Source organism: Lipotes vexillifer, unplaced genomic scaffold, assembly GCF_000442215.2.
Source record: "Lipotes vexillifer unplaced genomic scaffold, Lipotes_vexillifer_v1.1 scaffold116, whole genome shotgun sequence".
Classification (NCBI taxonomy): domain Eukaryota; kingdom Metazoa; phylum Chordata; class Mammalia; order Artiodactyla; family Lipotidae; genus Lipotes; species Lipotes vexillifer.
The window spans coordinates 864,548-889,612 of record NW_006786698.1 but is presented as its reverse complement, the minus strand read 5'-3'; the positions used below and the strand labels follow the sequence as shown (position 1 = coordinate 889,612).

General features: G+C 37.4%; 1 protein-coding gene across 1 annotated transcript in view; it reads right to left on the bottom strand.

Moving 5' to 3' along the window:
• CPED1 (cadherin like and PC-esterase domain containing 1) overlaps positions 1-25,065 on the bottom strand; it is a 300,745-nt gene that overhangs the window by 44,031 nt on the left and 231,649 nt on the right. The window contains exon 17 of the mRNA XM_007459334.1: positions 3,263-3,380. Coding sequence (XP_007459396.1) covers positions 3,263-3,380 — 118 coding nt within the window. The remainder of the gene's footprint in view (positions 1-3,262; positions 3,381-25,065) is intronic.

Sequence of the window (25,065 nt, the reverse complement as noted above, 5' to 3'; positions counted from 1 at the left end):
TTCTTATTTCTGAAAATTAGAAGAATTATTTTTTCTTTACTGAGCAAAAGATTTTATTCTTAGGTTGTGTCTTATAGTTAAACTATTTTCAAAAGGCTAGAATTCAACTTAGTAAAAAAAAGTCACTCAAAATTATATTAGCTAGTGTTATTGAAAAAACATTTTTCAAGTAGAAAAAATGGATTCAGTTCTGCCAAATAACTGTAATGTGCTGTGAAAATAAGATTTTGGAGCCATTCTATGGCCTTATAAGCTAAAGCAAGAGTTCTAAAATAAACGTCCTTCCAATGTCATCTAATGTGACAACTTCTTTCTATAGAAGGGAGTCCTACCATCAAGGAAGGAAATCATCTCTGACAGCAAAGAAAAAAAAAAAAAGTGCATTCTTGCAAAGTGCTGTCTCTGATCTCACTCATTTGCCTTGAATCTTTAGGTCTCTAGGACCTCAAGGACGGAGCTGTTGTCTCTAGCTGATTGTGCCCTACTGCTAAGAGTCTTCTGTGAAAGAGAGGAGGGCTTGGATCGTGGTTTTAGTTCAGCCACTATTTTTAAATCATATCTCAGACACTGAAAGATGAATAAGGTACGATCTTTGCTCTGGACACACTTGTGATCTACGTGCAGCCATTAGTACAAGCTTATTGCTGATGCACCTTTGACATATTAATACACCTACCCTGTACTACACGTACACCTACTCCTATATGTATATATTACATATATACATATCCATCATAAAACATAAAAATAAGCATAATTAAATAAAAATAAATGTACATATATTTTCATCTTTACTGGCCTCTTCCCTGTGGATTGTTCTGTGCCACTCACTCCCCTTGCATGGCTGCAGTATTCCACTTTGAATACTACTGATTAGAGGAAGAGAGAGAAACATATAAATTAGATACTTGAAATATAATGAGGTGAGTGCTATTTGTAGACATATGTCCAGGATATTCTGGGTGCATAGAAGAGAAGCAACTCTGGGGGTGGGGTAGTAAAGAAGGACTTCCTAGGGAGTAGTCTGGAGTCCTGCAGCTGATTATCAGCATGAAATGAGGTCAAGAGGCTAGGATGGGGCTTCCCTCATGGCACAGTGGTTAAGAATCCACCTGCCAATGCAGGGGACATGGGTTCGATCCCTGGTCCGGGAAGATCCCACATGCCGTGGAGCAACTAAGCCTGTGCACCACAACTACTGAGCCTGCACTATAGGGCCCCCGTGCCGCAACTACTGAGCCCATGTACTGCAAGTACTGAAGCCTGCATGCCTAGAGCGTGTGCTGTGCAACAAAGAGTAGCCCCTGATCGTTGCAACTAGAGAAAGCTCATGCGTAGCAACGAAGACCCAATGCAGAGCAAAAAAAAAGAAGAAAAAGAGGCTAGGACGAGTTGAGAGAGATAGGAGAGGTCAGATTATTGTCAGGTTAAGGAATATGGACTTGACTGGGGTGTCAATATTGTGTTTTTCTTTAAAGAGGCCTAACTACTCAAGTTACCAGAAGGCCCCTGTGTTTTTTTGTTTGTTTGTTTTTGTTTTTTGTTTTTAATTTTATTTATTTTTGGGCTGCACTGGATCTTCATTGCTGCACCTGGTCTTTCTAGTTGTGGCGAGCGGGGGCTACTCTTAGTTGCAGTGCACGGGCTTATCATTGTGGTGACTTCTCTTGTTGCAGAGCATGGGCTCTAGGCACGCAGGCTTCAGTAGTTGCAGCACGTGGGCTCAGTAGTTGTGGCTTGCGGACTTAGTTGCTCCACGGCACGTGGGATCTTCCTGGGCCAGGGGTTGAACCCGTGTCCCCTGCATTGGCAGGCAGATTCTTAACCACTGTGCCACCAGGGAAGTCCCAAGGCCCCTGTTTTATGGCAGCCTCTCCTGTAAGGACCAGGCATGGCTTCAGAACAGGGCCTGGCATAAGTTACTGCAAGTTTAATGGACAGAAGAAGCTGCCACTTCTTGAGGAATCTCAGTAATGTATCTTCAACTTTTTGTTGAAGAACTTTTGACTCGGTTCAGTAGGAGGAACAGAATTAAGTTGTTTTTATGATTCTCATAAATTGTCATCTGATAAAAAATACCTAGACACATTGGTGTCTCCTTTGTATATAAGAGTATATATCTCATTTAGCCAAGAATCATAAATCATACCACCTGACACACCATAATGGGTAAATTCCTCCCTATGCACTGACTGTAATTTATTATTTAGGACACATGTTCAAGAAATGCTCACGTTTGTTAACCGTGCATGCCAAATTGCAATTTGTCCCACCCATTTGTGAAACTCATTTCCTGTTCAAGCTGTGGTGTGAAGTTCATGGCAAGGGTAGAAAAGCTCCTGAGTGTTTTCTCAGACTTTTTAGATGGAGGGAGACTTGGGGTCAGGAGGCCAGAGCAGTAACCAGGAATCGCAGAGAAGATGGTCTTTCCTCCTCTTATTGCCTTGGAGGCATTTTTAGTTCCAGCTTTGGCTTAACGCCACTAGCCTCCACTGAAAGAATAGTGCTGCGGAAGGAAAGAAACAGGGGAAGTAGACAGTGGCACCAAAGTGCCTCATTCCAGGTCTGCCCTAGGCGTAGGCAGGATTGAACACTGTAATTTGAATTTGACATCATGATTTTCCTGCCTCTATGCATGCTCAATATACGAGAGATGTTAGTGACCATTCCCAAAGATTTTTTTTTGTAACTAAAAGAAATGGTTTAAAACTGAACTTGTATCCTTTCCAGTTCTTTGGGTTCACAAGGTCAACTTATTTTGTACCTACTCTGTGGAGAGTATAGTGTTAAGTGAATTGGTAGAGTGTGAACAACTCAGACGCCCTGCCCTCATGCAGCTGACAGCCCAGGAAGACTGACATCAAACGATCAATTACACATTTAATCATTTAAATAACTGAGGAAATTGCCATGGAAGAAAAACACTGGGTGCTATGAAAATATGTAATAAGGAAAACAAGTCAGAGACTCAAGGAAGGCATTACGGTACAAGTGACTTTTTGGCTGGAATCCAAAGGTGAATATGCATTAACTAAGAAAAGAGCAGAGGATGAAAAGAAAAGCATTTGATTAATCAAAATATTTCACATATTAAAACAATGCATTTACATTAATTTTATGTGTTGTAGTTCATATTAATGAAAAAGTGTCATATTACCTTGATTTTTGTACAAGGAGAGTTTAATAAATAAACATCTACTACTTATCTATATTAAAGGATTTTTTTTTAAAAAGTAGAAATGATATCCAGTGTAATAGTCACCTTTTGTGTCCCCAGATGGACAGGTCTTTAGTCCCGGCTGTGAAATGGCTTCAATGTAGTCAGAAGAAATAGGCTGTAACCCACAGGTTTCCTCTGGTTGAATCAGCAAACCACAATCCTGCATTAAAATGATAAAAATTAGCTATATAGTAATTAACCTGACCTGTAGTAATAAAATCTACAAAACAAGACTTTCTGTGCCAAATAACTTTTGGATAAAAGGGAGCAATTCTTGTTTACCCTTCTCTTGATATTTATTCATCAATAATTGTTTTTGCTATTAATAGCTACTTCCATTAGGGGATTCATATTAATAAATTCTAATGATAAGTTAATCTTTATTTTGGCATTGATACTCATGTTACTGCTCTGCCAATTTTTAAAGAAATAAATGCCAGTTTTACTTTAGAAATATACCTGTGTGTTGTTGACTCATTAAAAATATAACATAGTATAATAGAGGACAATATATCAAGGGGAAAAGACTCAATGTGAGAAAAGAAATGGGAAATATTTGGGTAGAATGTTAATTTAACAGATGAATTTCATTTCAACACACTTTTATTTTTTATTTTTTATTTTTTTGCGGTACGTGGGCCTCTCACTGTTGTGGCCTCTCCCGTTGCAGAGCATAGGCTCCGGATGCGCAGCCTCAGCGGCCATGGCCCACGGGCCCAGCCGCTCCGCGGCATGTGGGATCTTCCCGGACTGGGGCACGAATCCATGTCCCCTGCATCGGCAGGTGGACTCTCAACCACTGCGCCACCAGGAAAGCCCTCAACACACATTTATTGAGGATCTATGATATGCTAGAAGTGGAATCAAATACATATATTTTATCTAAAACATCTTCACATATTTATAAAAGTATGTAACAGCTCACTGCAATGAAATTCATTAGGGAGGCATGTTCTGTACTAAGCAATGCCTTCCATAGTCTGCCATATGCATTGGAGTGTGGCAGTTTGTTGGCTTTGAAATCTCTCCTCTGCTCTAGCAGGTCGTCCCGCTCTCATTTTCTCTTAGCTTATCCTACAAAGCTATTGGCATCTGTACCTGTCCTGTTTCCCTCTATCCCACCTCACCTGCTTCCACTGCCACTCTTTTCACCAGGTTCTCTCAGTCTACCACAATTAAGGCCAGGTAAAAATGCTAAAATCACTCTGAGGAATGCTTTCTTCCTAATTTTGCACGGAGAGCATCTTTTTGTGCTTTAGGTCTCTTGAAAGGTAGCACAGTTATGTGTTACTGTCTGTTGGCATCATTTGTTTCCTTCATACTCTTCACCACTTGGTAATTGCATTAGTTATTTGTGCCTTTTCCACTAGACTGAATACTCCATGAGAACGGATAATTATTTTGCTCCCACATACACCCAGTCCCTAGCGTACAGTAGATAATGATAAATATTTGTTGAATGTGTAAAATGTTACAGTTAGTTGTCCCCCTTTTTATATTATAAATTCTCAGTAATGGAGAGAAAATTGTTTTGACTTCTTGTTTGCTCTGTACCTCTGCCTCTAGTGAGCAATTTCTGGTCAGCTTCCCTCAGACTTTCAAACATCCTAACCACCAACTCAGATTCCTAGATCTCATACCAAAAGGTCTGGATATTAAGGAAAAAAAGGAATGGGGGTAGTGTGCGACTTTTTGAAATCTTGACTTAGTATACATATTTTCATTTTTTAATTCATGACTGAAATTGAAGTTTAGGAAACTGATTAAAATTAGAATTGTGATTTGTATTAAAATGTTCATTATAATAAAGCAGTTAAAAATAACAAAGTTTATAATGATGTGAGAAGATTTAGTCTGAATAAACATCTATGAATGATATATGTTAATGTATGTGTGATATCTATCCATCTATCTATCCATTTGTTTTTGGTGGAGACTAGACCTTTTTTTGCCAGAAAAATGGCATTATGTATCTATCAGACTAAAAAGAATGTTTTATATCAAATGTTAGGGAGGGTGGGGAGAAATAATTACCATTATCTAATTTTAGTCATCTAAATTCAGGTATTTCAGACTGAGGTGTTGTGTTCAATTTATTAACAATGCAAATAATGTTGAAACATTTCTAAAAGTCTGGATTTAGATAAACGTTTGTCTAGAGATGATTGTTTGGGGTCTCTGTGTGTGTGTGTGTGTGTGTGTGACTGTACCCTAATACTCATCTGGAGGGCATTAGAAAGAGTCTAGATCGCAGATGCCAAAGCCCCAGCGGGTATCTTCGAAGCTGAACATGTTATTGGCTGCATCAATCAGTTAGAAAGATGTATTGTTAGGTGTGCTGATGGCTTATCCTGTAGGGAACCAAACTCAATCTCTGATGAGTGGGTGTGGGCTATTTCAGATATGTTAGTCAAAGGCAGCCTTTCTGAGGAATGACATCTGAACTGAAGAATGTGAAAAACTGGGGGGATGAGAATTTCAAGAAGAAGGAGTTGCACGTCAAAGGTCACAAGGTGGGAAAAGGGTTTATCTGACATCTTAGGCAAAAAAAAAAAAAAATTTAAAAAACTATGTTGACAATCTATATTTTAATAATCAAATCATGACATTTTTTCTTGAGATGCACCTCCAAGGTTATCTGCTACAAAGTCCTACTCAGAGGAAGAATGATAATCCATGATGTGGTCCTGAGCAATTCTGGATACAGCTTTCAAATGGAAAGGTATTGATTTAATACCTAGAACCTGCAAAGTGCCTTGCTAGAATGCAGGTACTTGACCTCAAGCAACATAATCTAACTCATCATCAGAAGTTTCTTCTTAATCCTGAACTGAACTCCATCTTATTTGTTCTAATTATCCTCTTCGGTGCAGTTTAGAACAAATTTATTGTAATAATATACAAGCATGTTCTGACCTGACTTCAAAGGTGCTGAAACAAATGACTGGCAATAGAGAATAACAATATTTTTAAATGTTCAATGTTTGCACTTACTGAATACCCAAGATCCCACATATGAGCCTATTATAACAGAGTAAACATAATGCAGAACATAGAAAAGCATAATGTAAGTGGGAACCAGACGGGGTGACCGCTCCAGCTGCTTAGAATCTTGGCCTTGTCTTCGCGTTTGAATCGTTCCCCGGCGTGGTGCTATCTCTACCTCAGATGGAGGCTCCTACGGGGTACCTGTTCTTCCACAGTCAGCAGGTCAGCCCCGTGATACTTGCAATCATGAATTTTAGTCCAGCTTTGCCATGAACTGGCTGTGTGCTATTGAGTAAGTCACTTGATCTAGTTTTCTCAATATAAAATGGTGAAGGGTAGAGAGAAGATACCACAGCAGATGATGTGAGGTGCCTACACAATATTCATTCTCCCTTCTTCCTTTCTAGTAGAAAGACCTTCGTTTTGTTGGAGGGAGCAATGTGTTTAGCATTAAAAAAATCAAACACATAAAACTCTATTTCCCAGTCTCCTTTGTAGCTAAACATGGCCGTGTGACACAATTCCAGTCAAAGAAATATAAGTGGAAATTGGCTACAGATCTCTGGAAAAATTTTGTTTCCCTGATGCCATGTTTTCTTTGTCACTCTGTTTCCGATTTCTGCTAGGAATGTGGATGTGAGCCTGAAGGAGGAGCAGCCATGTTGTAACCATGAGGAAACCATGAGCGGAAAGATAGAAAGTAGGATGCTCATGATGCTGTAAAGCTGGCGCAATGCTGACTTTGGGCTGCCCGCCTCTACACTTCTTGCATTGGAAGAAAAACAAACACTTACTTCGTCAAACCACTATGGAAATATAATATGCAGCCAAACTTCTCTCTTCCTCTAAGAGTTTGTGAAACATATTGTTGGGCCACATGAAACTTTGAGAATCCCTTTAGATCTTAAAAGTGATAAACCCCACTAATTAAAACATTAAACGATTTTTGAAAGGGAAAAACTCATTAGCATATCTCATTCTTTCTTCACTGGTGTGATTAGTAATTTAGTCATGTTCAGGCATATTCAAGAAAATGAATAATAGCTCTTCTGGCCTTACATGTCATCTCTTGGAGCCCCTGAGTCTAGATACATGGAAAAGGTAGTATTTAGCAGAGAAGCTTAAAATTTACCCCAGAAATCTCCACATTTAGAGTGTATCCCTTTGCTAGAGACTTCACAAATTCCTGAATGGACTGTCATAGCTTTCAACAGAGTGCAATGAGATAATTAATGGATTTTCTTGTTCAAACATGTGCAGAGTATATATGTTTAGTACATAATTTTAAAAATTTGCTTAACTTTTCATGAAATGCTGTAGTTACCAACAGAAGATATTAAGGTGCCCTTGGCTTCACCCTCTGCCCTACCCATGAATACATGACCACTGTTCTTGTTACCAATTCCTCTGGAAGCCCATTTAGTTTTTTACAGATGTATTTGGCCACAAATGAATTAGTAGTATTTTTCATTTTTTATGTGATTTCGCTATGTTTTTAGAGCAATATCAAATTGGACTATTTGATCTAGTAGGTAACTTTAAACCTTACCTACTTTTTTTGGTGCCACAGAATCATTCTTTTAAGATAAAACAGTTCTCCCTTTCTTCTACTAAATAATGAAAAATGTCCACATTCTAAATTTAAAAATATACATTTACTCCTTGTGGCACCCAGATTTTCCAGAGGGACCCATTTCTTTCCCCCGGGCTGCTATTTCTAATAAGTCAGTAGTGACTGCTCAAACTTGACAATATTGGCATGGTTGCCTCCCTGCAGAAAGGCAGAGTCCTCTTCCAGACCAAGACTGCTCCTTTTCCCATAAGAGACAAAGTTCTTGATGAGCTAATTTCACTATCTTGTTTCAAAAGGATGAATAATTTTCTGTCTTCACATTGCCTCTAAATTTAACAACTGCTTTCCTTGTATTGTAGTCAGTCAGCCATAAAATAGTAGCTATTGTGTGATTCACAGTATTAGACACAGAATGACCATTTACAGAATAATTATCTGAGGTATAGATTAGCAATAAATCATTACAGCATAATCCATCTGAAATCATCTTTTACATGCCACAGTGATCCTAAAACTGAATGTTTTTCATGAAGAAAAGAATGAATATGCAGAAAACTATAAGACACTGATGAAAGAAATTAAAGACGATACAAACAGATGGAGAGATATACCATTGTTCTTGGATTAGAAGAATCAACATTGTGAAAATGAATACACTACCCAAAGCAATCTACAGATTCAAGGCAACCCTTATAAAACTACCAATGGCATTTTTCACAGAACTAGAAGAAAAAATTTTACAATTTGTATGGAAATACAAAAGACCCCAAATAAGCCAAAGCCTTCTTGAGAAAGAAAAATGGAGCTGGAGGAATCAGGCTCCGTCACTTCAGACTATACTACAAACCTACAGTAATCAAGATAGTATGGTACTGACACAAAAACAGAAATATAGATCAATGGAACAGGATAGAAAGCACAGAGATAAACTCACACACATATGGTCACCTTATTTTTTATAAAGGAGGCAAGAATATACACTGGAGAAAAGACAGCCCCTTCAATAAGTGGTGCTGGGAAAACTGGACAGCTACATGTAAAAGAATGAAATTAGAACACTCCCTAACACTTTACACAAAAATAAACTCAAAATGGATTAAAGACCTAAATGGAAGGCCAGACACTATAAAACTCTTAGAGGAAAACATAGGCAGAACACTCTATGACATAAATCACAGCAAAATCTTTTTTGACCCACCTCCTAGAGAAATGGAAATAAAAACAAAAATAAACAAATGGGACCTAATGAAACTTAAAAGCTTTTGCACAGCAAAGAAAACCATAAACAAGATGAAAAGACAACCCTCAGAATTGGAGAAATATTTGCAAAAGAAGCAACTGACAAAGGATTAATCTCCAAAATATACAAGGAGCTCATGCAGCTCCATATCAAAAAAACAAACAATCCAATCCAAAAATAGGCAGAAGACCTAAATAGTCATTTCTCCAAAGAAGATATACAGATTGCTAATGAACACATGAAAGGATGCTCAGCACCACTAATCATTAGAGAAATGCCAATCAAAACCACAATGAGGTCTCACCTCACACCGGTCAGAATGCCCATCATCAAAAAAATCTACAAACAATAAATGCTGGAGCGGGTGAGGAGAAAAGGGAACCCTCTTGCACTGTTGGTGGAGGTTTAATTGATACAGCCACTATGGAGAACAGTATGGAGGTTCCTTAAAAAACTAAAAATAGAACTACCATATGATGTAGCAATCCCACTACTGAGCATATACCCTGAGAAAACCATAATTCAAAAAGAGACATGTACCACAATGTTCATTGCAGCACTATTTACAATAGCCAGGTCATGGAAGCAACCTAAGTGCCCATCGACAGATGAATGGATAAAGAAGACGTGGCACATATATACAATGCGATATTACTCACCCATAAAAAGAAATGAAATTGAGTTATTTGTAGTGAGGTGGATGGACCTAGAGTCTGTCATACAGAGTGAAGTAAGTCAGAAAGAGAAAAACAAATACCGTATGCTAACACATATATATGGAATCTAAAAAAAAAAAGATTCTGAAGAACCTAGGGGCAGGGCAGGAATAAAGACGCAGATGTAGAGAATGGACTTGAGGACATGGGGAGTGGGGGAGCGTAAGCTCGGACAAAGTGAGAGAGTAGCATGGACTTATATACACTACCAAATGTAAAATAGATAGCTAGTGGGAAGCAGCTGCATAGCACAGGAAGATCAGCTTGATGCTTTGTGACCACCTAGAAGGGTGGGATAGGGAGGGTGGGAGGGAGACACAAGAGGGAGGGGATATGGGGATGTATGTATACATATAGCTGATTCACTCTGTTATACAGCAGAAACTAACACAACATTGTAAAGCAATAATACTCCAATAAAGATGTTTAAAAAAAGAATGTAATGCATATAAATTCATATTCAAAGAGATTTATATGCTTTACAGAGGCAATTTGGAAATATCTCACAAATATAATTATACTGCTAAGACTTAATCCTACAGACATACTTGGTAAAGTCTCCAAAAATTCATGTGCAAGGAAATTTACTAGAGCATTTCATGGAATAGAAAACTTGACACTACTTAAGTGTCCATCAATAGGGAACTGGTTAAATAAGTTGTACATTACATAATGGAACATTCTGTAATTCTTAGAAGAGAAGGGGGCAGAGTGAAGATATATAGAGAGATATAAGGTATATTATTAAGAGCAATAAAGCAAGTTGCAGGACATTATATACACCTTGATCTTATTTAGTAAATAAAGTGCTAGAAATTATACATGCTTGACTGTGCATAGATAACTTCTGGAATGGTGCACAGGAAACGCTGAATAGTGGCTTTCTTGGAAAATTAAGGATGGTAGGTCAGAGATGGAGAAGCAAAAATGAACTTTTTCTGAAGATTTTTACCATTGGTATGAATCATACCTTTTTAAAAAATACAAATTTAAGTAAAGAAAATAATATTTAAAATCGTAAAGTAAAAGAATAGAAAATCAGAAAAGGACTGATAGTTCCTTTGAAAGTATATTAGTTTCCTATGGCTGCTGTAACATAGTAGCACAAGCTAGGTGCTTTGAACAACAGAAATTTATTGTTTTACAGTTCTAGAGGCTGGAAGTCCAAATCAAGATATTGGCAGGTTTGGTTCCTTCTGAAGTCCATGAAGGGCTATGGGCCTGCAAAGTCATTTAATACTGTCCTGTGTTCACAGAGTTTACAGTTTATTAGAGGAAGCATAACTACAAGGGAATTGAGTAAATATTCCAGGTAGAAGGAGGAGCACGAAGCAATCTAGAACTGAGTGAAAACATGGCCAAGAACTGAGTGAAAACATGGCCAATCAAGTTCCAAGTGGGCAGTGTTTGGAGACCATGATAGGAAGTAAGTAGAGATCAGTAAAGTTATTTCGGAATCATGATTCTAATCCTTGGCTCACTCTAATGACACAAAATTTAGGACTGTGGCAATGAACTAAGCTTCTTTAATTTTTTTCTGTTTAAAGATTCTTATCAGATAAATCTCTAAACTCTATTCCCTTTTATAAAACTTACAACATTTTTTACTAAGCAGCTGCCCTTTTAAGGAACAGTACAACATTAAACATCTTTACTGAGGAGTAGGGGACATTTTGACTTTAGTTTGTTCTAATAAAATATTTGCAGTGAACAAAGTTTACCTATACAATTGCCTTATTTTGAATTTTAATGAAACTAAGTAGCTAGCCAAGTCATTCTGCACTTCGTGCAGAAGAGATCTCTAACAATACTGCTTTAAAAATTGATGTGTTTCAATGCTAGATGTTATCCTGTTTTAGTGAGAGTTTACAAATAAGTTTTCAATTTTAATGGTTTTTAAAAAACAATGGAACTTGGTGTTGGGGAGCAGAATTGTATATGCAGCTTGAGTTGCTATCTGTGTTTGGAGTTCATAGTCTTATTTAAAACACATTAGAATCCAAGTAGTAATGAACCACCATATAACACCATTGCGTGTGTTTGTTTCCTTAAAAAAATATCAGCTGAAATGTGGCTGTACATTATACTACCTAAGAATTTTTAGTCCCCTATGAATTGAACTCAGGAACAAAGGAAATTGAAACAAATTATAAGCAGATGAATTAGTTCTAGTCAAATAAATTTATATTTATTTGTCGTATAAATATGACATCAACATTTTGAATACTTCTTTATACTTTTCATGCATTCCAAATCCCTGAACTGATAATATGCAGTTTTCTCTTTTTTAATCCAGATGGTCTCCAAATTAACTAGGATGGGGCCAGTGTGATCCTGCTTGCTGGAGTCCGTTCTGAAAGGCACCCTGTATTCTCAATTTAGAAATACATCTGAGTCTCCAGGCTTTGTAGAATTTGGACTGGAAAATCTAGTTACATGGGGCCTGTGAAATGACTAACGCTTCCCACTTCCGGTGAGCTAGAAACTCCAAGGAAAGCAGCCTTTGTTGTGGTCTTTCAACACTTTTGGTTTTGGTTCCAGATGGAATCCAGAAGGGTAGATGTGAATGCAAATGAAAAAAAGAATGAATTTATATGTCTGAATATTTGAAAACGTTCAGTTCTTTTTGATTTGTGAACAAAGAAGTATGGAATTGGAGCTGAATGTACAATGATGGACTCTCTCATCCTTCGCAGAAGCTGGATCCGTTTGGGAAGTGACAGAACAATAACAATAACAATGACAAAAAGAAAAACTTATTTCATATTCCAGAAGAGCAAATCGATTATGGGTAGACTGAAGAAAAATAGTAGTGAGTGGAAATAGGCAGTAGGCTACAGAGATATTTTAAAAGATGCATATTTATCAATAATGTGACACCAAACATAACAAATGTTTGCCACATATAAAACAGCAAGCGGGTCTTCCAAGGATATATGGATCAGTCATAGTGAACATAACTGCTGTTATAAGTATTTCAACATGGACCGTCCCACTTATAAATAGTCTACTAATAAAGTATATGAGGTTGTGATCTTTAAAAATGTAGCTCTGGTAGGAAATCTAAGTGGCACAAATAGAGCTAAATATTTTAATAAAATATGCAGTTACAGTAGTTTTGGGCACCATGTGGGCACTTCCTGACTACATTCATCTTGGTAACTGCTACACAAACACACTTACACCTACACACACTTACACATGCACACACAGGTGCACACATACAGCGATCCTTAGAACTGTGAGATTTTAAAACTTGGGGGGGAGTATGTTAGGTTATAAAATAATTCTATCATTACATGTCGTAAGTTATAAATTCTGCCTCCTTTGAGGCTTGAATAGTAATTGTGTAGCACTAAATAGTATTTTTAAAGATTACCCACGAATCAGCAACCTGTACATCCACAGTTAAGCTCAAAAGCATGCTAAATGTATCTAAATTCTGTTTAGAATAAAATGCTGATACATTCAAAACTGAACATCCAAACTGCTATGATATTGTAAGATAAAAAGTTAATATTAATTTTTAGTATAAACATATCCTACCAATGCAAAAATTAGATACCTATGAAAATAATTGTGCTATGACAGGCAAGTTCTTTCTTTGTGTCATCTTATATTTTAATACATGTTAATCAGACTTTTACAAGATACTCTAAAAATACTCTAGCAGCAGTCTAAAGGTCATCGCCCCTAAGATATTTATTAATTACACAGGGAAAATTGTAACGTTACAGTGGAGAAACCCAGCCAACACTACCCTCATCAAGTGATCATGAGAAACACATCATTTCTGCAGTATTCTTGCCACAAATGTTGAGCTTCACTTAATGAGAAGAAAACAAGATACAATTCCAGACTGAGAGTCTTATTCTACAAAATAACTGACCTGCATTCTTCTAAAGTATCAAGGTCATGTGGAAGTGTCACAGATTAGAGAAGACTAAGAAACATAATAGCTAAAAGCAATTTGGGATCCTGGAACAGATAAAGAATACCATTGGAAAAACCAGTGAAATCCATATAAATTATCTGGTTAAGTAAATATACTGTACCAATATTAACTTCTTACTATTGATAGTATTGATAAAATGCCATTGTCATGTAAAATGTTAATATTAGGGGAAGCTGGGTAAGGATATTTGGGAACTTTCTGTAACTCTAGAATTAATATTAAAAGTTAAAAGATTAGTGTAATTTGACCGCCATGTTTTAGATTTTTCTTGAAGGGCAAAAATACACTGATGATAGAACGTTTTAATCATTCAAAGGCTTTTAAAATGTTTTGTTGGAGGTTCTTTCATACAGCAGAGCAATGGCTCTGTGTGATCACACCTAACTGGCATTCATGGATATCCCATAAACTGTGATCTACAATCGTTGTGCTCTTAAAAGTTATGAGAATTGTGGGAGGACAGTCCACAGGCTAAAGAAATACCTGTTGTATTTATGGACTAACTCTCCAGGAGATAACAATCTCCCAGTCAGTTGGCAAGGATCAAGGGAAATGCCATTTATAGAAAACTCAGGTTATGTCAAGTACCGGGGAAGGCACACCCTATACACTATTGCATTGAATCTTTACAACTGTTTGAAGTGAATATTATCCTCGTTCAAGAGATGAAGACATAAAGATTTGTAGAGCTTTGTGGAAGCTTTTCTAAAATCAAGCACCTTAGTAAGTAGAGTAAAGTTGGAACCATGGTTCTATCTGAGTTCAAACCCCTGCTTCATAGACTGAAAGACAAAATAAAATAAAACAAAACACACTGTACTCAGACATAAAGTTCGTGTTTATGAAACATTTAGACCAATTAACTCTTCATCAGGGAAGACTTTTTTCATGACTACAGATGGCATCCCTAAACATAACCAGCTGTACTTTAAATGCTTACAGTTGGTCAAAAGTGGGACTAGGCAAGAGTGTGTATGATTCAGGTCAAATCTATTCCCTCTGGTGGAAGAAAAGCCTCCAAGTACCTTTCCAGCTTATGCTTTGTTACTCAAATACTTTTTTACTTTTCAGTACTAGCACATTAGGAAATTAATTATTAACTAAAGACTTCACATTGATTCCCACAGTAGACAATGAGTACTTATCTATTACTGCCTATCATCAAGGAACATATTTGTTTCCATATGATTTTCAAAATCATCAGTACTCATTTGTCATGTGTTTTCAGTTCTCCAAAGAAGTTTATAGTTTATGACATTTATTCATTTGTTTTTTTTCAACTGATTCCTTTAACAGACATTTGTTCATCATCTCCATGAGCCAGACACAGCCCCTGCCCTCATGAAGTTCTAGCAGAGAAAACAGATCTGTAAACACACAATTGCTGTATAAAGTGCTAAACAGCTGTCGTGAAAATTGTTCTGGACACACGGTTGGCACAAAGGAATGTGATCGACTCTGTTTTACAAAGGAGATTACAACTGGAAATATATTGGAGTTCACCAGGCAGATGGGGGCTGATGGGTTTCCAAGCAGTGGAAACAATGGAGGCAAGCAGGGGTGATGGCGGCTCAAAGCAGCTGACCTCCTGTGCCAATGCTTACACAAGAGTAGGCATCCTTTATATCTGAAGACAACTGCACCCTAATTTATAAATCGCTACAGTTTTTCCCCCTGCTGTGACTATTAGCTTGGGATTCAGTCCTTAGCCATAAAATCCACAAGACAATCTGGAGCAGATTGGGAATGGCTTTTGTCTACTTGTGTTTGGGGACTGTGTAAGACATATGGTGTTAGTTACAAAACTCTGAAGCAGTTTGCTCAGAACCTACCCCAGCCATGTCAGTTCAAGCTTCGATAGTGTCAGTTATCAGCAAGCTTGCCCAGTGAAGACTTGGCATTTTCCTGCGGAAAATGTGCTGTCTTCCTTGGCATCCAATGCAGAATTAAGGGTTGCCCACTTTAATGGGGGAACTTAAGACTCCATGACCCCGTTATAAGAAGGTGTCCTGGAGAAATTTCAAGATATAAGATTGTCATTGAGTGCGTCTTAAATTCTCCAGGGGTTTTAAATTATCTCATTATTTCCTGAACTTGAATGCTGTTGCTGTGATTTGATCACTACTGGTAAGTGGTTGTTACAACTCGCTGTGTGGGATGAAATGACTCTTTCATTCAAAGCCAAGTCTGATGAGTGAGTCCTTATAGATCACATCTCTCTGTCTCCACAGCTTTAGCCTCTTGGATGAGTCTGCCCCAGGGTGCCTCCCTCTACACAGCTGAAACCACTGGGTCTTCTCTCCTGGGCCACACGCTCAGCAGACCTGCCTTCTACCATGGCTTCTCAGTAATCCACAACCACGTGGCATTTCAAGCTGATCTCCACAATGTGTCACTTCTCTGCCTGAGTCAACAGCTGTTGCAGGATTCTGCCGTCACCAATCAGATATGCTTGCTTGGCCTAGCAGAGCTGATTTATAGGGAATGTTGCTTTAAAGTCAGAGGCCTGGCTTTGCTCTAGAACTTTGCAGTTGTTACCCTGCCCAGATCTGATACTTGGTTGCTCCTCAGTGTTTTATCTTTAAAAGGCCATCTGTGTCTTAAGTCTCCACTGTATCGATTAACTTTGACAGGTCAAAACCGAAATGGACACAGCACTAGACATGGCTAATTCCCACTGATTCCCCCTTTCTTATGCCAGATATTCCTTGTAACTGGAGCTGGGATATGACTAAATGGTTTAACAGCTAAGGCTGATAATTGGCAAAAAAATAGTATCCAGGAGAATAAATTGTTTAATAGATTGGCCATTTTTTTTTTATCATTTCGTATGGTGTTTCATAAAGTTTCAAAACACTAATTCTACTCTAAAATTTTTATTGAAATAAAAATGATATAATAATTCAGAGAAGGGCTATACCTTCCCCCAAATGCATTCCATGAAATACAGATTTCTGGGAGGTTAGTAAAAAGGTGTTAAGTCCAAAAATAATGGTGCAGACCAACTAAATGAATTTTTGGCAAAAAATTTTAAATAGATTTTGCTTATTTTCACTGTCAGTAGTAAGGTGTTCTACTAATAAATTTTTATTATTTAATAAAGCTGATTCTGAAAAGTGGTTAACAAGTTGTCATTGTTAATACTAGAGATAATTCAGCTATTTCAGAGTTTTAATTTCCTGAGGAGAAAGTCATTTTTTATGAAATCTCTTCAACTATTTCTTAATGAACCCATGACCAGGAGAATCTACATAAATTTAGCTGTTCTGATGACTAGTTTGTGTCAAAAACACTAAACTAAGAAATCGTGTGAGATCACTTGTTCTATGATGGGGACGTGAGTGAAAATCTCATATGTGACAGCAAAGACCAAAACAAAAGAAAATACCGCAAAGCTATATGGAAACAATTAACAATATACCTTTTTTTAAACAGTAAATCCATTTACTATTTTTTTTTAATTATAAACAAAAGAAATACTCTGTGATGACAGACATCTGTCTGGCATAACTAAGAAATCATTCCTGGGAAAGAATAAGTTCTTGAGTTAGTTGCAAGTTTTCCTTTTTGAGTAAGTCACATATTATGTACGTGATACAACTCTATTCTATGAATACATCCATTTCTTTGTAATTTTCCTGGGTATCAGTAACAAAAGTCATTATTCACACTGTACACTATGCTACTAAATTTAATTTTTAAAGTGGGATTTCTTTTCTGAAAAACATCAGTCACATTTCTTTGCTACATCAGATGCTATCCATTATTACGTCCCTGAAATTGGTATATACTAAAGAGTTAGCTTATGAAGTTTTGCTTGAATGCAGAGTCCTGGAAAACAGAGTCATTGAGGCTATGGTGGCACATAATAAGGGAATAGAGGGGTCTAGATCTAATATGTTTAGTAGTACAGTGCTTAAGGGTAAGCGCTATTGTGTGAGACTGCAGAATTCAGATTTCAGCTCCACCACTCTGTATCCCTGGGCAAATCAAACCCTTAGTTGGAGGAGTTTCCTCTTCTGTGAAAGCCTGCCTTACAAGACTGCTGAGAGGATTAAACAAATTAATACATGTAAACAATGAAGAACCATGTGTATCCACAAAAAGGGCTCAATAAATGAGGCTATGATTAGAATTGAATAGCATGTGCCAATGGTCACATTATGTACCTTATACAACATAGTTCATAACTCATAACTCACTATGAGTTAGATAGTGTTAGCTCCACTAAGACAAATAGCACTTACAGAGTTAAGTAATTTACATCATGTGTGGTCAGAATTTAGACACAAGTCTGTATAATTCTAAAACCCACACTCATTTCCTCATATCATTCTGGAATTTAAAATAAAAAAACCTGGGTTCATGCTAGCTGTGTAACATGGGACAAATATAAATTATTTTCTCTGAGCCTCAGTTTTCTCACATTTAAAGTGGGGATACCAATGTTTATTGCTCGTATAGACCTAGCATTGTTTCTATTCAAATAATAATGTGTGAGAAGGCACGGATCACTTGTAAATTACTACACAGTGCTTTTTTAAATTCTTGATGACCACTATCTAATCTATTACTCAGCAACTGGCTTACGATGAATATATAGGTGGCAGCAGTTAACTCAATTAAATACCTATATACTTTAAGTTTCCTTTAAGTTGGCTCAACATTTTCAGGTTCCCCCCTGCACCACCACCACGTTGGGGAAATTTCTAACACATATAGAAGAAAAAATTATTTTTTAATGGCAACTAAGTTCTATGAAAAACCAAGATAAAAAGTATATGTATTTTATTTTAAAAATAAAAACAAAAATCATTTATTCCTTGTAATGAGAATTAGACATTCAAACATTTTTCTCACATTTTAAGAACAATTTTGTAAGTATTGTAAATCAGTAAAAATTAGAAGGTGGTCTGATATTGTTGAGTAGTATTAAATGGTGAAAGTAGGCTGCAGGCTAGAAAAAACAATTATTGATGAAATTTTATCTCCCTGGATATACATAAGAACATGTAACCAAGGATGTTCCTTTCATTATGGAACAGGAGAGAAAAAAAGTGTTTTAAAAACCTGCTTTTAAAGTTCACATGTAATACTATATCATATTGGCTTCAGTAATTTAACCTATTAGCTAAGAATATTTACCTGCTTGAGGATTAAGAAATTATTGTGCTCCTTTTAGCTATTATTAATCTTAAACTCTTTTAAAATTACCTATAAGTGTTAGCTTATTTAATTCTCAGTGAATTTAAATAGCAATATAGAGTCAACCTTCCATAGCTACGGGTTCCCCATCCATGGATTCAACCAACCACTAATCAAAAATATTCAGAAAAAAAAGATTCCAGAAAGTTCCAAAAAGCAAAACTTGAATTTGCCGTGGTATTTACATAGCATCTATACTGTATTTACACAGTGTTTACATTGTATTAAGTATTATAAGTAATCTAGAGATGATTTAAAGTATATGGGAAGATGTATGTAGGGTGCATGCAAATACTACACCATTTTCTATAAGGCACTTGAGCATCTTTGAAGCAGATGTCAACGGATGATTGTATATGTAGTTAAATGAGTCCTTTCTAATGAGTTTAAAAACAACTGTAGCCATTTCCATATTAAAGAAATAGAATGCACTTTAAGTAAAAATAATTAAAATTAAATAAAAATAGAAAGCTTCAAGCCTCAAATGTGACTTAGAATATCCATGGGTCCTTTTTTAAAAATAGAGGAATAATACAGTTAGAAGTTCATGTTTTCTGAAGCTTTGCCTACTACGAGCAGCCACTGTCTATTTTTAACACAATAGAGAAAGCCATTTGGAATTCTTTTTAGAGGTTGTATACAAAGCATAAATGCAAGTGTTGAGGGAGGCTAGATCTTCAACTTACAGCCAAGAAATTATTCACCATTCATTTGCTCAGGGATGATCTGTTGAGCTCTAACCATGGAATACAGAGATGAATAAGATGAAAAAGCCCTCATTTTCAAGGAACATAGTGTTAAAAAGGAGCGGAGATTTGAAGGATGAATAGGAAGAGAAGAGGAAACAAATGTCTTCAAGAACAGAGAATAAACATGCAAGAGCTAACAATTAGAGAGGTGTGGTGTATTTTAAGAACATCGAGCACACAGGTATGGCTCAACTTTAGGTTTTGTGGGCAGCAGGGACTGAAGTATGGAGTGATATAAACTATACTAAGGGATTTAGATTTTATTTTTCCTCTCCCTCATTTACTTACTTAGTATTTATTTATTTATAATATATCTATGCTCATTATGAAGCTGGAAAATAAAAAATAAATTAAAAAAAGGAAAATATAAAATACAGGTAACATTTTGGATTTCTCCATGCCTCTATACGTACATACTGTTCCACTTGTGTATTATACACATAGTATTTATTACACGTGCATCTATTTTACAAAAGTGAAATTAAACTGTTCACTATGTTTTGTAACCATTTTTTTTTTTTATCCTGACAGTACATCATGGACATGATGGAAAAGTTTTAATGGTGATGGTGGTGGAGTGGGATCTTGCAACACAATTAGATCTGCATGTTACAAAAGAACTACAGAAGCTAGACTGCAGACTTTTGACTCTAGAGGCAGGAAGGTGGGTTAGGAGACTATTATAAATGTTCAGGGAAAGGGATCACAGGCTGAATTAGGATGCTGAGGAAGTGGCCAGGATACAAAAGATGTGTAGGAGGCAGCTATAAGCAGTGAAGGAGAGGAGGGGAAAAGGATAACTTTTGGGAATCTTCTGGTTACTGGATGGACAAATGAGAAGGAAGGGGATGGTTTGTGTACAAAGCGAGGTGGAGGGAGAGGCGTTCAGTTTAGTTGTGGAACTGGAAATGCTTGTGAAATATGCAAGTAGACTGTCCAATGGACAGTGGGATAAAAGGTTTAAATGTAGAATTCTGAGGAGAGGCCAAATATGGTGATATTTATCAAACTACTGTTTCTCAGAGTCAGAGTAATGTTTCTTTGACTAATCATTCATTGTGGGTTATGAGAAGTTGCACAAGTCCACCCAAGTGACGATTCGTCATCTTTCTAGAACGATTATGTTCTACAATTACTTGTTCAACTTTGTAAAAATCCACTAGCTCACTAGTGGGTACAGGCTCAGATCCAAATTTTTTGGCATAACAACCAAAATCCTTCACGCTTGAAGTCAATTTTTCTCACTTGAGTGCCTTTTCCCTCCCGTTCCCGTCATCATCCTGTATTCCATCCAAGCGATCTACCTGCTCTTCCCCCTCACTGTCACCTCTGTCTAGAAGTCCTAGGATGCTCTGGGGCCACACAAAATTGTTATGTCTTGTGAGAAATCGTTCTTGGTTCCCACTCCCCTTCCTGCCCAAAAGAGGTTGTCCTCTTTGCTGTAATGTCATAACACAACACATTTATCAGACATATCATGCTCTATTGTAACTACTTATATATAGGTAGGTATATTTTTCTCAAAGATTGATATTTATGTATCTATATCTATTTTTATATATGTACATGTGTACATATGTATATGATTTATGCACCTCTCTCTCTCCCCCATACATATATATACCTATATATTTGCCCCAAGAACTAGACAAAATAGACAGTATGCAGACAATAGCATCAACTGAATAAATATGGGTTTTAAGTCACTTTGGCCTTTGCTCAATGTATGATTTGTATTAAGCCATATATTTAATCAATATTAAATATCAATTCAATTCTCTTTCAGCTTCTTGGCGTATAATGATATTCCCCTTGGTAATAAGAAAACCTGAAATTAGTGCTGTAGGAGAGAAGAATCAATAGCTCTCAGTGATGTATATAAATTAATGGAGCACGTCCCTGTGCAAGTTTATGCCCATGTGTCTGAGACCTGAGATGACCATGTGATCTGTATTTTTCTCTTTAATATATAATGTTGTAACAAACACCAGTGTTGATGAGAGTGTGGGGACACAGGTATGCTCGTACATCGTTTATGGAAAGTAATTTGGCAGGGCATATTAAAGTTCAAAATTCTCGTTTGTTTTCATCTATTAATTTCACTTCTAGGAATCTTTATGACAAAAATAGGGGTGCAAGGGAGATTGGTTCAAGATGGTGGAGTGGAAGGACGTGCTCTCACTCCCTCTTGCAAGAACACCAGAATCGAAACTAACTGCTGAACAATCATTGAGAGGAAGACACTGGAACTCACCAAGAAAGAGACCCCATATCCAAAGGCAAAGGAGAAGCTACAATGAGACGGTAGGAGGGGTGCAGTCACAATAAAATCAAATCCCATAACAATAAAATCAAATCTCCACAAACTGGAGAACACTTATACCACAGAAGTCCACCCACTGGAGTGAAGGTTCTGAGCCCCACGTCAGGCTTCCCAACCTGGGGGTCCGGCAGCAGGAGGAAGAATTCCAAGAGAATTAGACCTTGAAGGCTAGCAGGATTTGATTGCAGGACTGTGACAGGACTGGAGGAAGCAGAGACTCCACTCTTGGAGGGCACACACAAAGTAGTGTGCACATCGGGGCCCAAGGGAAGGAGCAGTGACCCCACAGGAGACTGAACGAGACCTACCTGCTAGTGTTGGAGGGTCTCCTGCAGAGGCGGGGGATGACTGTGGCTCACCATGAGGACAACGACAATGGCAGCAGAAGTTCTGGGAAGTACTCCTTGGCATGAGCCCTCCCAGAGTCTGCCATTAGCCCCACCAAAGAGCCCAGGTAGGCTCAAGTGTTGGGTCGCTTCAGGCCAAACAACCAACAGCGAGGTAACCCAGCCTCACCCATCAGCAGTCAAGCCAATTAAAGTTTTACTGAGCTCTGCCCACCAGAGCAACAGCCAGCTCTAGCCACCACCACTCCCTCCAATCAGGAAACTTGCACAAGCCTCTTAGATAGCCTCATCCACCAGAGGGCTGACAGCAGAGCAAGAAGAACTACAATCCTACAGCCTGTGGAACAAAAAACACTTTCACAGAAAGATAGACAAGAGGAAAAGGCAGAGGGCTATGTACCAGATGAAGGAGCAAGATAAAATGCCAGAAAAACAACTAAATGAAGAGGAGATAGGCAACCTTCCAGAAAAAGAATTCAGAATAATGATAGTGAGGATGATCCAGGACCTTGGAAAAGAATGGAGGCAAAGGTGGAAAAGACGCAAGAAAGGTTTAAAAAGACCTAGAAGAATTAAAGAACAAACACCTAGAAAAATTAAAGAACAAACAAACAGAGATAAACAATGAAATGAAAAATACACTACAAGGAATCAATACCAGAATAACTGCGGCAGAGGAAGAGATATGTGACCTGGAAGACAGAATGGTGGAATTCACTGCCGCAGAACAGAATAAAGAAAAAAGAATGAAAAGAAATGAACACAGTCTCAGAGACCTCTGGGAAAACATTAAATGCAACAACATTTGCATGATAGGGGTCCCAGAAGGGAAGAGACAGAGATAGGACCCGAGAAAACATTTGAGGGGATTATAGTTGAAAACTTCCCTAACATGGGAAAGGAAATAGCCACCCAAGTCCAGGAAGTGCAGAGAGTCCCAGGCAGGATAAACCCAAGGAGAAACATGCCAAGACACACAGTAATCAAATTGGCAAAAATTAAAGACAAAGAAAAATTATTGAAAGCAGCAAGGGAAAAATGACAAATAATATACAAGGGAACTCCCATAAGGTTAACAGCTGATTTCTCAGCAGAAACTCTACAAGCCAGAAGGGAGTGGTATGATAAATTTAAAGTGATGAAAGGGAAGAACCTATAACCAAGATTACTCTACCTGGCAAGGATCTCATTCAGATTTGACAGAGAAATCAAAAGCTTTACAGACAAGCAAAAGCTAAGAGAATTCAGCACCACCAAACCAGCTCTACAACAAATGCTAAAGGAACTTCTCTAAGTGGGAAACACAAGAGAAGGAAAGGATCTCAAAAACAAACCCATAACAATTAAGAATATGGTAATAGGGCCTCCCTGGTGGCGCAGTGGTTGGGAGTCCGCCTGCCGATGCGGGGGATACGGGTTCGTGCCCCAGTCCGGGAGGATCCCACGTGCCGCAGAGTGGCTGGGCCCGTGAGCCATGGTCGCTGAGCTTGCGCGTCCGGCAACGGGAAAGGCCACGACAGTGAGAGGCCCACATATCGCAAAAAAAAAAAAAAAAAAAAAGAATATGGTAATAGGAACATACATATCAATAAATACCTTAAACGTGAATGGATTAAATGCTCCAAACATAAGACATAGGCTTGCTGATACAAAAACAAGACCCATATATATTCTGACTACAAGAGACCCACTTCAGACCTAGGGACACATACAGACTGAAAGTGAGGAAAAAGATATTCCATGCAAATGGAAATCAAAAGAAAGCTGGAGTAGCAATACTCATATCAGATAAAATAGACTTTAAAATAAAGAATGTTACAAGAGACAAGGAAAGACACTACATAATGATCAAGGGATCAATCCAAGATGAAGATATAACAATTATAAATATATATGCACCCAACATAGGAGAACCTCAATACATAAGGCAACTGGTAACAGCTATAAAAGAGGAAATCAACAGTAACACAATAATAGTGGGGGATTTTAACACCTCACTTACACCAATGGACAGATCATCCAAACAGAAAATTAATAAGGAAACACAAGCTTTAAATGACTCAATAGACCAGATAGATTTAATTGATATTTATAGGATTTTCCATCCAAAAACAACAGAATACACTTTCTTCTCAAGTGCACATGGAATATGCTCCTGGATAGATCACATCTTGGGTCACAAATAAAGCCTCAGTAAATTTAAGAAAATTGAAATCATATCAAGCATCTTTTTGGACCACAATACTCTGAGATTAGAAATCAATTACAGTGAAAAAAATGTAAAAAACACAAACACATGGAGGTTAAACAATATATTACTAAATAACTAAGAGATCACTGAAGAAATCAAAGAGGAAATCAAAAAAACCTAGGGACAAATTACAACGAAAACACGACGATCCAAAACCTATGAGGTGCAGCAAAAGTAGTTCTAAGAGGAAAGGTTATAGCAATACAAGCCTATCTCAAGAAACAAGAAATATGTCAAATAAACAATCTAACCTTACACCTAAAGGAACTAGAGAAAGAAGAACAAACAAAACCCAAAGTTAGTAGAAGGCAAGAAATCATAAAGATCAGAGCAGAAATAAATGAAATAGAATCAAAGAAAACAATAACAAAGATCCATAAAACTAAAAGCTGGTTCTTTGAGAAGATAAACAAAATTGATAAACCATTAGCCAGACTCATCAAGAAAAAGAGGGAGGGGACTCAAATCAATAAAATTAGAAAAAGGAGAAGTTACAAC